At 36.9% G+C, this 17,856-nt stretch overlaps 1 protein-coding gene across 1 annotated transcript; it reads left to right on the top strand.

The window, feature by feature from the left end:
* Positions 1–7,940: 7,940 nt before the first annotated feature.
* On the top strand, positions 7,941–17,478 carry LOC136780468 (uncharacterized). The gene is made up of 10 exons (XM_066738842.1): positions 7,941–8,145; positions 8,975–9,958; positions 11,586–11,771; positions 13,120–13,479; positions 15,650–15,726; positions 16,263–16,363; positions 16,471–16,570; positions 16,627–16,839; positions 16,913–17,026; positions 17,097–17,478. The coding sequence occupies exons 1-10, from the start codon at positions 7,941–7,943 to the stop codon at positions 17,250–17,252; spliced, it is 2,496 nt and encodes an 831-aa protein (XP_066594939.1). The 3' UTR covers positions 17,253–17,478.
* Positions 17,479–17,856: the final 378 nt, after the last annotated feature.

Genomic DNA, 17,856 nt, shown 5'->3' with positions numbered 1-17,856 from the left:
AGACGTTTTCTAATGCATTTAGGAACGGTTCCCCCTCCACGTGATTCTTGCTTACTTAGATATATAGTTGATCGTAAAACTTTTAAAATGAAAATTCTGAATTCAAATTCTTTAGGATATCTAATTAAAGAGTTAAAATAACATTAATATAAAATACCGGTTGATTTTAAGTGAAAATTCTATGTGAGAAGTTTCATTGTACACCTTTAAACACGTTTTGCATTGCGCATTCCCGCGGTCATGCAAGCCAGTGGTTGCGCTCTGGCGAAGCGTTTTCAACGTTGATTGGACGTAAATAAAATAAACCAGCTTCGGATTTGGAACATTTGGATATGACAAAAACTCTATAGTCAAAAATTGGTACTGATTGGTGCAATTGATGTAATAATAACGTTATGTTTGATTTTCGAAACTCTATTATTTCATTGTGTTCTTAGACGTTAGGACTTTATTAGATTTGCCATAAGAATTTTTAATCGTGACATCTTTTTTAAAAATAAATGATTAAAAATTAAAAATGTGCACTTAGTAAAATCTATTTTCAACCTGCACAGGATACTTCAATTATTCTTCCTAGTATTGTCTCTATAATGGTTGAATCCGTTATAATTATATAAATGTTGCACTCACATAGTTACGATACTTAAAAAACATGTTCTTTGAAAATAATTATCTTCATAAGCCATAATTAAATTTAAGAGCGTATAGTAATGAAAATATCAGGCAGCGGTTCTTTGAATTAGTAATATTTGTAAAAGTTGTATAATCAACAAAGTTTATATTATTATATTTTGAATAATTGATATAATGAAATAAACAATACACTTTTACTTGTATTTTTATAGTTTCTTCAACCTTGGCAATTACACATTGTACCGTCGAAAGTAACGAAAGCTTGACAGTAACTTTCGCTGCGCTCCATTGTAAGTTATACGTTAAAAGATGCAAAAAGAATATTGTATTCATCTTCGTTTAGCACCTCGTGTTAAGAAAAAAAGAACATTAATGATTAAGAATGTAGGTCTCCTAATTTAGTCTGATGAGACCAATAATAGTAATTGTACAGTAGATATAAAAGTGCGAGAAAGTAAACTATGATATGAGTGTGGAATATTCATGATCTGAAATGCAACACGTTATTTAAATTCTCCCTAAAAATTGTCACATTATTCTTTGCTGTAGATAAATAATTCGTATTGCACTTAAGAATCCATTTCAATAAAAATACAAGTTTAAAGTAAAGTGGGACCAATGTAGTATTCATAATTCATACAACATGAAGAAAACCGATGAAGTCATTGTATTTACAGTTTTCATCTCCAAAATGTACCGAAACTCTCGACTGGCCAAAGGTCATAGGTGCTTATTATGATTGTAAGAATTTGTTTAAGTTAAAATTAAAAATCATCCTTGGATAATATTTCTTCTTTTTTTTTTTATATTTTTGTTAATTTTTCACTCAGATTTACAGAAGCTTTCAGCAGCCTTCGATTATTATTTCGTAAGTTATTTATCGTCAACGGAGCTTTAAATAAATATTTTGCTATGAATTCTATTTTGCATTACCTCAAAGAAAGGGTACCTTTTTCAACAAATTCATGTCGAAATATTCCACTTTAATTAAAACGAATGCTTAATAACACCCTTATCAATATCACCTCTTGAATCAACATTTATGATAACAACTGCAAATTCCATGAAAAGATCATCTCCATCAGCAATCGACTTCTTCAACCCCCTCCAAGGGCAACGCTTCAGAAAGAATGCAGGCCTTATGAAAAAAGAATATTACAATAGCTTTTCACTCACAACTAGCATGATTACCAGTAAGAACGATGATTGCTCGTTATTCTTCTCACTTCCCTTTTCATTAATTCCTCTATTTCTGTAATTTTAGGATTGAAGCCTCTACGCTATTATTTGATAATATTTCGAAAGTGAGCAATAGAGAAAACGAAGAGAATTTGAAGATTCGTAGAGAGCGGAAGAAAGAGTTAAAGAAGGAACTTAGTATAAAATCGAGAGATTTATGATAATTTCACTAGGCTGGAGTAGAAACGGAAGAGTTTGGTCATTCTGGATCTATATCGGAGAGAGTGAGAGTAGAGTGGACCAACATAGAGACTAAAGAAACAGCGAGGGAGAGAGAGAGAGAGAGAGAGAGAGAGAGAAAAGAAAGAGACAGCGATGAGAAGAGAGTGTCTTGGATGCTGATGTTTCTGTTCCTCATCAGTAGTCAAGCGCGTGTCGCGGTGTTCTATTCTTTGCTACGTTGGTGCAAACGCAATTAAAATTTTTGGAAATCTATCCAGTTATTTCCAAAGAACCACCAATCAAAAACGTGTAACATTTTCATGCTCGTCTTCCTAAACATGGCTGTTGCAATTGTGACTGTTTAAACATCTTTATAAATTACAGTGCTTTTATCCTCATTATGTCAATAATAAACATCAAAGCCTCTATTATTACACGTGCTGCACACTGTAATTTTGTTGCAACGTAGACATGAAAATATTTATTTATCACCTGTTTAGGTTTGCAAAGACTTTTAGTGAAACTTATTACCAACAGTAAGTTACTCCGAGGATTAATAACCATTCGCTTTAAACTGGCTAATAAATTTTGTTCCGTGTGAAGCAGAGTTATAAAGTATGAAATAAATAATAACAACATTAATAAATACGATGCAAGTCTTACAACGAAAAAATTGTAAAAATGGTTCGGTTAAAATAAATCGAAAGGAATCTAATTGAGTTGATTGATCAAAGTTGCTATAGTTGATGTTAAGTGTTTAATAAAAAAAAAATCATCAGTTGGAATGAAATCGAAACGCATTGGATATTCACTTGGACCTACGATCTGTACATTTGGTTGCAGCGGTTGCAGCAAACAGCGACCTTGATCTCGATTCAGGTGAGGTCGATTAGCGAGCGGAGTAATCCGATAAATCGATCAGTTTTCCTTGCCTCCTATAGAAACTCGACGGAGCTGTTCTTCTCTCGCAGCTTCCGCGTTACGTTTGAATGTGAAAGTGCTGTCTACCTCTAGAACCATTAATACAGTGCATCCCTCTTTTTTACTCACCTACACTAATACCTGCAATCTCTGCCTTGACCCAGCATATTCTTTAAACCGTAAAATCATTATACCCTTTTCTTCGCGTCTAATCTAGAATTTCATCATCAATTCTTATTGTCTTTAGTAATATACTATGTAGGATAAATTAACCGCATTATAACGATAGAAAGTAACGAACCAAATCGATGTAAAGATGAAACATCATTAGCTTGAACATTTTTCACCGAGGATGCTCCGATTAGATGACGTTAATTGTACGTTGGTGGTTGGCTGGTTTATCTCTTATTTATCAAATCATCAAAAATTATCAAGCCCAGGAATAATTACTATATGATTTTAATCACAATTCACGTGCTCAGAGTGGTTATATTGGTATTGTGTAGTGTGATAAAAAAATCTATTCTCTCAGTTGCAGAAAGTCCAAACGATAGTGAGATTATAGCACTGTTGAACGAATTGCACTCATAAAACATGGTATAATTACCAACCATTATTCCTTATAGGTACCGACCTATCAAAATATACACATATATACGTACCATGCATTCAGTGTTTTTTACGAATCTTCGATATTTTAGAATCGCAACGAAATGTGATCCTGTGGACGAAAAATATTTGTTATTATTTTCGCAAAGTTTTTACCAATAAGTTAAATAATTAATCAGTTATTACGATTGTTTATCTTCGTCAGATTTCCGGATATTCAATTTTTTAATTTACCCATCCATCAGATATTCAACTCACTTTATATGCTTGGTTCGAAATCCGTCTAATTTAACTCCTGCTGTAAAATCTGATTAACGTCATGCATCGATGAGATGCAATAACTCTCCAATAGATATGATAACTAGTTTTCCAATTAAATTGCGTTTGAAGGATGCCTGCCACCCCCTTCCCTTTCTTCTGCCTCCATCCGCCCATTCGTTCCAGTAATGTAGGTTGATCGGGTCCAATTTTAATCGCTCATAAATCTCGCTTAACCCGTCCACGGCAATTTATATTACACTTCGTTACACCGTCGATGATCATTCCAGCTTTTTCTTGCAATTCGCTTCGTTAGTGTCAGAGTTTTATGGTGATTCGCGCTTTTCTTCCTCGCTATTTCTCAAAGGCAATCAGACTCTTTGCAAGGCGTCGTAATAAAGTAAAGCACCGTGAATTATCAGATCATTTTACTTTTTCCCAGCAGTAACCATTGCAATCAATGATGTTGAATAAACGTATTGAAAAGTGTCTTGATCGTGTAATTAATTTTTGTAATTACACTAAAAAAATCCTGAATTTGTTTTGACCAGATAAAAGTTATTTTATGATTCATGAATGAACCTGTGGGATTCCTAAGGGTTTTATCATATATAAATATATGCGTTCGCATCGCGGTGGTGGGTGGATGATTAGGACCCCAAGCGGTCGTTGAAAAAAAAGCGAATACGATGCGAATTTGGTTGACGGGTCGGTCCAGAGTCGTGGCCAGACCGAAAGCGCCGTTGTCAAAGTAGAAAGTTACCGACTAACTTTCACTAATAAGCAAAGGTATAATGCCGCGGCGGTTCCGCATGTAGACCGCACAGCCAAACGTTACGAAGCACTAAAAGCCGTGCCACTTGTCTCGATGACCTGGTTTCGTGTCCCACTTTTGTCCCGGACTGTACAGCCAGCGAACGCCTCCGCCACGGTTCGTGAACTCGGACGACACCGACTGGAGGACTCCCGAGGGAAACGATTAAAACATCTGGCAAAAACACAAACATACACACTTACACACACGTATAAAGATATGCCTTACTAATCACAGTACGATCATACTATATAACTATACACAATAACAGAACTCCTTGTTCATTTTTATGGTATGTCGAGGAAACTTGAAATGTTTTTCAAGTCGACATGCAAAATTTTAAGATCAATGTGTTCACATTTTCCTGATACCCCCCCCCCCCCTCCCCTGACCCTTTAAAAATGCAAACCTAAACAAAAGCCTTTTAAAGATTGCACGCTCCAATTGAACGGCTACCTAAATACGAATTTTACTACTGCGAGGTAATTAACGCTATTCGTAAATGAGAACTCATGAAACCTCCTTGGAAGTCCTCCCTTTATCACCGAACCAAACCCATTACGGGAGATTGAAAGTGACGCGATCCAATCACGTTTTCTTTTTAAAGAAGAAAGTATGTTAATTTTGTGGATACACTGTGATAAATGTACAATTTATATAAATTTGATAAGATTGTATCCTTGTTAATCGAAGAATTTAGGTCACCATTGATTTGTACAGAAAAAAGAATCGATAGGTGGAATCTTATATTTTTGGAGAACAGTCTCGTGAAACTCACGTTTATAGCAAAGCTAGACAAGATGAAGGAAGTCGTAGTGTTAATGTGACACAGAAAAGTCTAATTGGATTAATTAATGCGATTACAGTCTGATATTAAAGTTAAAAAAAGAAACTGAAAAGACGAAATTAATATTTCTTCTAAATAAAATAATGTTCGAGTGCATAAATTTTTAATATACGATTATATTTTTATTTTCAGTGACGCTGGAGCACACACAGAATGATTATTTTTAAAAAATGAACCATTCGCTGAACTATCGAACGAGCTCATCTAAAATCAATTTTTTGGGGGCTGTTATCTAAATTATTTACTCGATCAGGGAATCAAATTAAACAAAAGAATGAACTCGCTCACATCGTTTTTTATACTTTCATTAATTCTCGGCCAGTCTTGGATTATTAATTCCAGGAGAAATGATAGATTTTTATCCAGCTTTGGTGAGTTTTTTTAAAATAATTAATATCGAATAAATATCAGTAGATTATTTTGAGATTATTTTTCAGGTTTGGTAGAACAGCAAGAAAACTCGGAAAACAATATTGATACTGGGGGGAAAATGAAATTCTTCGACGAGCTAGGACGTAAGTTTAATACTTTTCCGAAGGAATGCCTTTTGATTAATAATATTCAACAACAATGTCAGATTTTGCAACCTCGAATTACGTGATTTAACGAGACCCTTGTATGATAACGAGACATTGGCAAGAAATTGTATGCGATGGCTCATCTGAAAGAGAAAGGCCGTGTATAGATTCAGTACTGAATACAAATGAAGCTCTCCTCGATCCACGAGAAAAATATTGTCCCATTGTACGTATTCAGAACATTCCAAGCATTTTTAAGCAGGATGTAATAACGAGAATAATCATCTTAAGCTATTTCAATTTTCAAACTTTCCAACTACATTACAATGATTTTTTATTTAAAAATTCAAACAGCATATTCATCATCCTTTCAATGCTATTACAGCACAATCGACGTACTCGCAATCATAAGAAAAACCTTGAATAAATTTCAAAGAATTCGCCGCTCGAAAATAATTTATAAAATATTTAGAGAGCCCTAAGAGAGCAGAAAGGATTATTAACCGGTCTAAAGAAAGGCCGGTAGTGATGAAAAATGCTCACAAGAAAAACCGGTCTTTCTTTACCGGATATGTACACTTATGAAACGACGAAGATGTCGTCGTGCATTGAATGAAATAAAATCACTAGAGAATCATTTCCTGGCCTGAATGTAGAGCACAATATTAAAGCATAGATCTCACTTTGACCTGTTGACTTTTCGCGACGCTGGAGGCACGAAAGGAAACGCGAGAGTTTTTCCATTTTCATTATGAGCGTAAAACGATGATAAGAAATTTAGCGATTCATGCTTGAGTTAACACCGGGGACCAACACAAATGGAGTTGTACTTGAAAGGCCACTTACTGACGCTTACTTTCTACAAGAACATCTACAACTGTCCACGCGTGTCGCGTGCACGTCCTAATTTTCGCAGCTATTGCGAAAAGCACTTTTACAAAACGTATAATTTTCCCCAAACAAATTTTCCATTACTCTTCTCCTTTTTTATTCCACATACTCAACTATCACCATTATACCAAAAATTTAATTTCAAATGGCAACCAAGTCTGTTTCCTAAAATTTCTCTTTGGTTTATTTTGTTGAGTCCCGATAATAAACATCATAAATTAAAATTTTTGATCGAGCTGTTTTGTTATTTATCACAGATTTGTTTTAGTCGTTTGGAAAGGAGACTACGACATAATCATTTAGCGAGATAATGACTATGATTAACGAACCTATTGTTAATGATATTAATAAATGCAGATCTTTCCTTCGAAAGCAAAAATACTTTCAGTGAAACGAAGCGATGAATTCGGGTCGCGAAATCCCATTGGATCGAATCTTTTAATCCCTCGTGATACGATTGAGACTGTAATTTTCCATTAACGCACAAACTCCTGTTTAAATCATAGGAAACTTTAATTTACAGGCGTAAGAGTCCGTCTTGTCGTGTGACATTATTTAACAAAAAAAGAAAGTACATCGTCACGGTAACTAAAAGCATTAATGGCCATTTCTCGTGTAATTTCAAATAATTAGTATTCAGGCACAATAATTGATTTTAAGTGACTATATAGCTCTATAAAATGAAGGAAAGAAAGAGTAAAAACAAGTGTTTCATAGTGTACCCAGAGTCGTTCGAGCAAATTGTCAAATAAAATTCAAACATCTGTATAATTTATATCACTATATATACAGTTAACCCTCCTCCATAAAAAATTAATATTGCTTCTTGAAAAGAAATTTCTCTCGATGATTTAAAATACAAATAAAGCAATAGCTCGAAAAATGATAGAAATTAAAAGAAATAGCTAGTTTTATTTGGTTATTTCCTTTGTTTTACGACTTACGACAAATAAAAAACAAAAATAAAAATTAAGCTTTCATTTTTATCCAGTACCATTAGGATGGACCGAATTAATATTTTTATCAAAGATCGAATAAAAATTCAGAAATGGGAAAACTGAAAAAAAATACGGGCCTTTTGGGTGGGGAAGAGTTTTTGATTGGAAAAGATAAGCAAGTGGGAGAAAAGAGAAAGAGAGAAACAAATATAGAAATAAGGGAGAGCGTGAAGAGTAAACTTGTTCATCCGGTGGAAGAAAAGGAAGCGAAAGAAGAGGAAGAGGAAAAGAAGAAGGAAGTGTGGAAGTGGGGGAGTAATAAAAGAGAAGAGGAACGGGGATGAGCGGGCGAGTCAGCGGGAAAGCTGTTGCCGGTGAAAGCAGGCAAGCAGCTCCTCCTCAGACCCCGATCGCGACGTGGCTGAGACATCGGCTGGAGCTTCAGTCCACGTGCAAGTGTTGCTACTCCTCCTCGTTGTTGCCTCTCCTCACGGAGGAAAAACTCCCAGAAAAATCCCTCGTCCACCTCTACGTGACCTTGGACCATTATTCCTAAACGAGTGATCTTATACCTGGTGAACCGGCCCGATCCGTATACCGTTGCCCTTCAACTAGTCACGCAAACCAGTTATACAACATGGTTTAAATTACACCAGAGGACGAACCAACGTTAATTACAGGATCATTGCTATCGATGGATCAATGACGAAGAAACTACCCTGATGATTTTTCGGTTAACACATCATTGGTCCTAGATCTACAGTAATTATTAATAAAAAATGCGATAAGCTAATCAGAGTCCATGAAGAACTCCGGATCGATCCCGTGATCCTTGCTGATCGGTATTATCGATATAAAAAATTCAACCAGTGAGTGATGGTGCACCATGGTGGAGGATCATCGAGAATCAAATTTGTCTGTAGTGCAGTTTAGTCATTCGTCGTCTACCCGTGAGTTTATTCACGTTTCATGGTAAACGATAAGAGAAGTCGTTATCCAGTGATAACTCTATATAGAATTCACAGAGCAACATTGATCAGAGATGAGAGCAACGTACGAGTTATTGAGATCTTTGAAATTTTACTCGTGGTCGATCGAAGGAAAGTGATCAGAAAATTGTGATAATCGTAACTGGAAGTTATAGCAACGATGAAGATAAGCGCGTTGTGTTTGTGCTTGATGGTAACGAGTGCATTGAGCTTTGATCAGTTTGACGCGAAGGGTGAGTTGGTCTCGAGGTCATGGGTCAAGGACAACCAAGCAGCTCGAGTGGCTTTAGCCACGAAATGGTCCGGTGACTTTGACGAGAAGCCAGACAAACTTGAAGATTCCCAGATAAGGTTGTCGCATCCGGTTGGATCCAGGATCAAGGACGAATTTGTATATCGAGGACGACCGGTGGTTCCTGGGAGATCCACGCGATCCAAGGACAGCTCCAGTTTGAGGATCGAAGGATCGGATAAAGTTGATGGTATCGGGCAAAGTTCGCAGCCGGTTAGAAGCGTGAGCGTTAGGGATGTGCCGGATGATGAGGATGAGGAGGGAGATGATGGAGAAGTTTTCTGGAACTCCAAGGGAGTCGCTACGAAGAGGCACGATCTAGTGCGGGAGAATCGTGCCATTGAGAGCAATCTGAAGAACGTTATAGAGCGTGGTAGACCGTCGTCGATTAAAAATGAGAATTATCGTTTTTATACGGGACTTCCTTTCGCTGGTGAGTCCACCATGGAGCCGGAAAGCTCCAAGGACGAGTACGCGAAAGGAAGCTACTCTACGAACTCCTACGAGGAGAGCGTGACGATCGGTAATCAGTGGGACTCGAATACCGCGTTGGTGAACAATTTTAACGATAATCAGGAGGGAAACGTGGTCGGATCGGAGGGGGAGGAGGTGGATGTTCAGGGATTTCTCGATGACATCAGGAGGAGGAGGATAAACGGTGAATTGAAGAATTTGGCGAGTGGTCAGCAGCAGAACAGGCAGGGGAGGCGTGGAAAACTCACTAGCCAGGAGCAGGGTGCCCTACTAGTGGAGACACTCAGAAAGAAACGGAACTACACTGGCGCGGATGACCATCGAGGACATAGCTCCAATCTTCAGAGTGGTATTATGGATATGCTTGGCAGAAGTACGTTCACGAAGATCACAGATTAGTCTCACAATGCTAGTTGAACAAACGCGTCCTAATCACGTCGTGAAGTCAATCTTCTGTTACAACTTCGTGTTGTCTTGCGAGATTTCGGTTTGGACGTTCTCCAAGACTCGATTGTGTTTATAGAAATTTTGAGGGGATTGCAGGGTGCGTGTTTGAAGTAAGATATGCAAAATTGTAGATCGAACGTAGTATATTATTCTATTTGAGTCTGGTCGGTGAATCTAGTTGGATAGGATTTTAGGGGGAGGTGTTGATCAGGGTTTGAGTGATTAGTTGGAATTAGTTTGATGGGGTAAACGAAGAAATTGGTGGAACCGGGTTTATGGGAGACTCGGGTGTGTTTGTGGTGGCGAAGCGGTAATTGCGTTGGCAATTAAGTCAGTCGAGGCTCGAGCCAGACCAGAATCGGTTGGCGAGCCAACAAACGAGCGTCGATGTGACTACTACGGAGCGGGCGACTATATCACCCGGGACTTTCACGTTCGCCCGCGCTCCTAAGTCCTAAATTTCACTTACGAAACTGCCATTCGGAACGAAAGTGTCCGATCGTTTACCTTGAGAAACAGAGCAGACGAATATACGTGACTTCCCAGCTCTCCGGAACGTTAAGGTGACCAGTCGTTCCAAATTACCAACGACAGCCCCCAATTTTAACCTTTCGCCCTAGTTTTATTCGCTCAACTACTTCCTAATACAATTTTCACGCTGCATCGTTGATCGTTACTAATTTTTTAATCAGTGATATATCTTGATTTTATTTTATTTTTTTTTTAATTATTTTCTGAATGAAAATGGAATTCTTGAAATTTTAAAGGCTTTAATAAAATTGGTAGAAAATTATTATTATTTTTAGAAAATAATTATCTAAGGTTGGTTTCAAACATTTGATCGTTTTGCTTGTGAAGGAGTCGTCCAGATTAGTATAACTGTACCGGTAAAGTGGCACGTTTATACCCAGGCTTAATGCCCTCATCTTCACACTTTGTTTACGCGCAGTCAACGGACTTTAAAAATTCTCTAACAACCTTTTGCTCTGGCTCCACGAAATCTATTTATGGAAAATATAATTCAAAGTATTATATATAAATAGGCTGGTTTTGGTAAGGCATTATAAAAAACTAATATCATTTCTAATTAGGAGAATTAATTTTTGTTATCCCCGTGCTTTGGCCCAATTTAAATTGTATACCCTATATAATATTCTTACTATCTAAAAACCATCAGAGCAATGTAATGATGAAAATAACATAATTGAAAAAAACGATAGAATCCCCCCATGAAATTGGCACAGCGTTAAAAGAGTTAATATATGTAGAAACTCTTCTTAGCAAACTTTTTCTTACAATGGAAGACGAGGAAAAAAAAGTTAGTTTTTATCTAATTGATATGGATTTGGACGTGTCGAATTCAAAATAGAAAGCTGCTGGCTCAGCATTAAAATTCGGTTGAACTTTAGTTTCGATCAGCTGGATACCTTTCTTAACACTTTTACGTTTGATGATTAAATTTGTAAAAAGTTGAGTCATCGAACCACTTTCTTGCAGTGACTTTACGAATAAACCAATAGAATCTATCTAAGCGTATCGTGCATATTTTTTAGTGATACCGCAGACATGTAAATACAAGGGAGCGAAATTCGAGTGCGGTTTGAGCATCAGCTGCGTACTAGGTGGAGGTCGCCCAGTCGACCTTTGTTCGGGGGGACTCATTTGGAGCTGCTGCGTGGACGACGACGATATTCCAGACAAAATTCCACGGCCCACTGTTGGCCTCCTACAGAATGCCAGTGAGTAGCAGACACTTATATCCTTTTTATTGTTTTTATTACAGCTACACTACGAATAAACTTGGTTCAAATCAACTTTCACGTCCTTAATAAATACTTCAATGTATTAAAATAATAAGCATCCATGTAAATATATTGTTTTATAAGATAAAAATTCTAAAAAATTTGGCAGTAATAATTCTGCTTAATTAAAACATGAAAGCATAATTTCCTATTTGTGCATTTGGTTGACAGGAAGGAATTTAGAGAGGGTTAATTTTGAAACTGGAGGGTTTAATTTATTTAGCTTTCTTGGCATGGCCTGAGATCGTTGAATTTTCTCACGAGAATATTTTTAATCTCCAAGATCGAGCGTGCTTTAATTAACTCGCCGTTCGTTTTACTCGTTGAAACCTTAACAACGTGACAATTCGGTTGATAAACCAGAGTTTTACTCAACTGTAACAAGAATCTAGTTGCCCTCTCTAATCCTTTAAGAAAGCACAAGCAGATAACCAACTTTGCTCCTCGATATTTACACGTAAATAAAATAGATATTTGCAATTGTATCCAATTAAAACTACCACATTATTATTTCTACAGGTTAGAGTAATAAAAAAATCTTGTTGAGTTTTATAGTTATATTAATTAATGTAGATTCTTAATTAATTTGATAGAGTGTTTAGTAGATCAATTTATTAAATATATGATCAAATTGGTGGAATATTTGAGAAGTGGAAAAGATTACTGCTGAAGAGTTAGGAGGTTGCTGAGATCCTTTCGTGGCAGACTATTCGAGACGGATTGAGGGAAAAGTCGAGTTTGTGTGTATAGGTATCTGTCGCAAACTAGGCGTAAATAACTGTATTTGAAAGTGTAAGACTGTCGTCCAGGTCGTATATGTACCAAGCCAAGTCAGTCGACGATTGTGCAACTTCGGATACCCTTCTTAGAAATCGGACCACTCAAAATCACAATAGTCCATTATTCGGGTTCAAGTACTCGCGCGAATCCTCCACAATATTCACCACGTGACCTCAATTTTTAAATAATATATAAATAAATAACATAATTTCTCTTTGTCAAGTTTATTTGTATGTATATATATTACAATACTGATACAGCCACTAAACAACAATGAGGCAAATCTGTCGACTCCACCTTAAACCAAAAGTGCATGACCTTTACTCTGCAATTTTTACAATTGCACATTGACAACAAAATCGAATTATATAAAATATGTATTGGAAGACTCTGAACTTGTGAAGATGAGTATGGAGAGAAAGGGACTGAGGAAGAAAATTCAAGAAGATGAGAGAAGAGACGAGAGAAATTTGATGGAAAGTAAAGCGAATGTTTGTACACGTAGCTCTGTCGTTACACCTGGGGAACCAGCGGCCTTACCTGGACGACGACGTGCAGATTTATAACGGTGGTGGATCGCAATCGTTAAAACCGTCTTATGGCCACGAGACGGGACACAGACCACCTCCAACTTTCTCGTACCTCAGCGCGAATAAACCCAACACCAACTATGATCCACTCTACTCCAGTTGGGACCACGATCGGCCCAATGATCTCAGCCACGATCGGCCATCGGTTCACCCGTCCAATCGGCCTCCGGGATACCACGAATATCCACAGGACGAATACGACGGCTACCCTGCCATGCAAAACGTCCACGACACCGAGGACCCCTCAAATTCCGTCGATTACTCCAAATATCGTGGTAATCCGCATGAAACTCTTCTCAGGGACCGAGAAATTCTCGCACCAACTATTCAAATGCACACTATATAGTACACTAAAGGTGTGTTTATTTCCTGCCAACCCAACAATCGTACACGAATTAGGGGATTTTTGAGAAGAAAATTTTGAGAAGCATGACTCGAGTTTTTTTTATAATCAAAAATCTTTCTTTTATTTCAGGTAGTTCTGTTAAATATATAGAGATCTTGGAATCAAAGAATTTTTCATTCTTGTAATAAATTTTTTCTTAAGATCCAAAGTCAAGCAATTTTCTACTGGGAATCGTCTGTTCTGCCTAGACGGTTCTAGCGTTGGCACGAATTAATCTTGCACACCTGGTGTATCCTACCTCTTGGAAATCTACGCCGAGACTACGTATCTCTTCATGCCTTAAAAACGATGCACCTCTCTGAAACTCGCACCAAATATTCTATCGATTGCTCTATCTCTTGCACCACATACTTTCAAATTGGATTTTGAAACTCTACGATATAATACACGACGAAGATACACGTTACGTGCGAAATGTATGTTTATTATTTGTAAGGAGACTTTCTAAATATTGTATGTATTAAAGTGTGACGCGACTAGACAGTCGTTTCGGGTTTGCGAGTAGGCCAAAGAATTGCACGGTAAATTCCATGAGAGAGTCAACTTAGGACTTTGCTCGAATAAAATCAATGTCATGTGCGAGAGAAAAATGTTCTGGAAGGTAGAAACATTAAGTGGATTATTTGGAAACTGCATTTTACTTATTACGACGCATCTCCATTATGATAGTTTGGAGGAAGATGCACACGGATTTCTCTTTTCTTTACTCTGCATGGTACTTGAAAATTTTTCTATGCACTGCTGCATTACTTAAGTGGGATAGGGCACGCTAGCGAAGGAAGAAACGCACTTGACAGAAGGAGCACCATTGCACATCGGAAATTTATTCGAAAAATTCAATAAGAGATCCCTCCATAAAATCCACTTATTCCTCGTTTAAGAAAGCAACAAAAAATGTAGTCTAAAATATTGACTGTATCGTGTTCGATTTTAAATCAAATTTCAGATATTTTATGGTTTTCGATGCTAGATATACATACAAACGAGTTTAAAGAGAATCAATAAACCAGAGTGTAAATGCACGGGAGATATGCAAAAGTCGGACACATCAAAACTTAAAAGCTTACAGTTTATTAGACGTGAGTGCTTTGGCATAGCTATGAGGCTTACTCAACTTTCATTGCTCAGGGGAGAAGAAGGATATTTTGCGCAGCAAGGACTACATTCCCAGCTCGCGTCGACACGAATGACAAAAGTTTAACATCCAATGAGAAGATACAACTCAACCGACGAAACGATATGTTTTACAAACGAGTCTTTGGAAATTATCTATAAAGATTCTTCGCAAAATAATCAATTTTATCGATTTAAGAAGTGATCTTTTAAAATGTATAATTAACTTGTACAGCAAACACCGACTGTTGGTCCTGAAGAATACTACAGATGACCTTGACTGAATACTGTAAATTAACATAAATTCTTTTTTTCACAAAAATCCTGTGTTTCATAACATTCAGACCCTAATTAGATTTAATTTTTGAAAAGTGAAAACTTACTTGATATTCCATTGCAATAACATTTATTTACGCCAAGCTGTGGAGAAATGTTGCAGCCCAATCTTTTTGAAGAAACGTTTATTATTCACGGTCAATGTTCACCATTAAATTAACGTGTATTATCACGGTTAATACTTTTGCACACTGTGCTTCACTGTTTCACCACTTAAATTCATCATGTTACATCAATGTTTTATTATAATTTTACAATGAATAAAAGCTGCTCATGTAAATAACTTGCACAAGCTCAGACAATAAACACATGAAAATTCCATTGTGGAAACTATACTATTATTTATTTAAAAACAAAAAGTTCAAATTAATTTTCTAATCAATTATTAAGTAAGAAATGATTGAAGAATTATTTATTACTTCAAATTAAATTATGTACTATTGCATTTTCATTGATAAACTGATAACACTGTAAAAAACCTTGTATGTTAAATGTCCAACAGCATTTTTAATTCCTATTCTGAAAATTGCTTCCTGAATCGAGCAATTGAAGCTTTTACTAAACTAAGAATTTGTTCTTTAATATAACAGGTTGCGGTGAATTATACACGAGGAGCAACAGAATCGTGGGTGGTCATAGCTCAAGTTTCGGCAGTCATCCGTGGCAGGTGAGAAACTGGCAATGAATCACCGTTCCACATCTTTTTCCACAGATACTCTCGGTCTTTCTCTGAATTTACCGGCTCCGAACCATAAATTTCACGCCCACTTTCTTTACCAGCAAACTCTTCCTTTCCTTTGCATTATTCATCAAAATCCATTCGAACCGCGGGATCCCTTGTAAAATCTCCCCTATTATTACACGAATGAAAATCACACTGACTTTCAACGTTCGATCTTTTTAATATAAGCAAGACAGCAAACGCGTTCGTTCAATCACACATTTTTTTACAACATATACAATCCGCTATAACTTACGAACGAATTTCTAAAATACCATACGATGATCCGTGAACTAATTTTCTTAAACGCGCTTTCAAATACACGTTACTAAATCGAGATAAACTCACAAATTAGCTGCTATTATTATCGCACTCTCATTCTCCGAGAAATATCAAAGAGCAGCATTTTTATGGACCAGTTAATTTTTAATTTTAAATTTTTCTTTTAAGGGACCAATTGCATTTGCATATTTATTTTTCAGGCAGCCATTATTAAGTCAGGATTCCTTTCAAAGAAGCTCTCGTGTGGGGGTGCTTTGTTAAATAACAGATGGGTTGTGACAGCAGCCCATTGTGTCGCTACGTGAGTAAACTAATGATTAAATATTATTATTAAGAAACGAGTAAAACGCTCGAAGAAAGAAGAACGATGATAGATTAAAAAAATAAACAGTAAATTGTTGCATTTAGGACACCAAATAGCAATCTGAAGGTGAGACTGGGCGAATGGGACGTTCGTGATTCATCGGAGCGACTTTTGCACGAAGAATATAATATCGAACGAAAAGAGGTAAGTGGCTTTTTGTTGTTCCGGAAACTCAATAAAATTATTAACGGTTTTCTCAGGTGCATCCTCAATACTCACCTACGGATTTCCGAAACGACGTCGCGCTCGTGAAACTTTCCAGAACGGTTGCTTTCAAGCAGCATATTGTACCGGTGTGCCTACCAGCGAGGAACCTGAAGCTTTCCGGTCGTACTGCGACAGTCGCTGGTTGGGGAAGAACAAGACATGGACAAACTTCGGCGCCATCCGTGCTTCAAGAGGTTGACGTTGAAGTAAGTGCAGCTCGTTATGACAAATTAACGACGTCCCGGAATAATGTCCTATTAAAAATTAAAATCTCCTCAGGTCATACCCAACGAAAGATGCCAAAGATGGTTCAGGGCTGCTGGGAGGAGAGAAACCATTCATGATGTGTTCCTATGTGCTGGCTACAAAGAGGGTGGCAGGGATTCTTGTCAGGTAAGTCTTAGTTAGAATCGTCATTAATTATATATAGTCGCTCGACTCTTTCATTATTAATTTATCACAGGGAGACTCTGGTGGACCACTGACGATGTCCGTAGAGGGAAGACACGTTCTCATTGGTTTGGTATCTTGGGGAATAGGCTGTGGCCGTGAACACTTACCTGGTGTTTACACCAACATCCAAAAGTTCGTTCCATGGATAGACAAAGTTATGAGTTAATAAAAACATCGGGTAGCCTCGAGAAAGGCACAATTTCTCCAAACACATAAAAGGAAGAATCGATTAGTGTTCCACACGAGAGAACTGTTACCAAAGTTGGCTGTAAACAAGGACACATTCGAATTCTGTTTCCTATACGAGTGAAAAAGGACACTTTCTCCTAAGTTAACGTTGATGACTGAGTATTTAAATGTATTTTAATACCTCGAGACTCGTGGCATTTCTATCAAAGTGCTGATAATAATTATGAATATGTTAAATCTTATCGAGGTTAAGTCCGAAACTGCACTTGAGTTAACCTTGGGTTAATTTAGTTACGCAGGTCCAGCGGTTCGTTCCTTGATCTGGAATATTTGAAACGTTTTGTAAACCTATGTTGAAACGAAGCGAATCACAGAACGCACTAAATTTATTTGAGCACGTGATCGATAATAATAAGGCAATCGATGAAAATATCTCTAATTAGTAAGAAAATCCACTAGGAAAAGTTAAGTGAATTGTAAAATTCTTATGATAAAATATTTTAAATTATGCGGTAATTTATTTAGAAAAGTAATTTTTAATTAAACTAATTTGACAGCACTGTCTATTCATAAATTGGTAA

This window comes from Prorops nasuta, unplaced genomic scaffold (assembly GCF_024137725.1).
Source record: "Prorops nasuta isolate Cenicafe-Biocafe unplaced genomic scaffold, Cenicafe_Pnas_1.2 PNAS00019, whole genome shotgun sequence".
Classification (NCBI taxonomy): Eukaryota; Metazoa; Arthropoda; class Insecta; order Hymenoptera; family Bethylidae; genus Prorops; species Prorops nasuta.
This window is presented reverse-complemented; position numbering and strand designations above follow the sequence as displayed.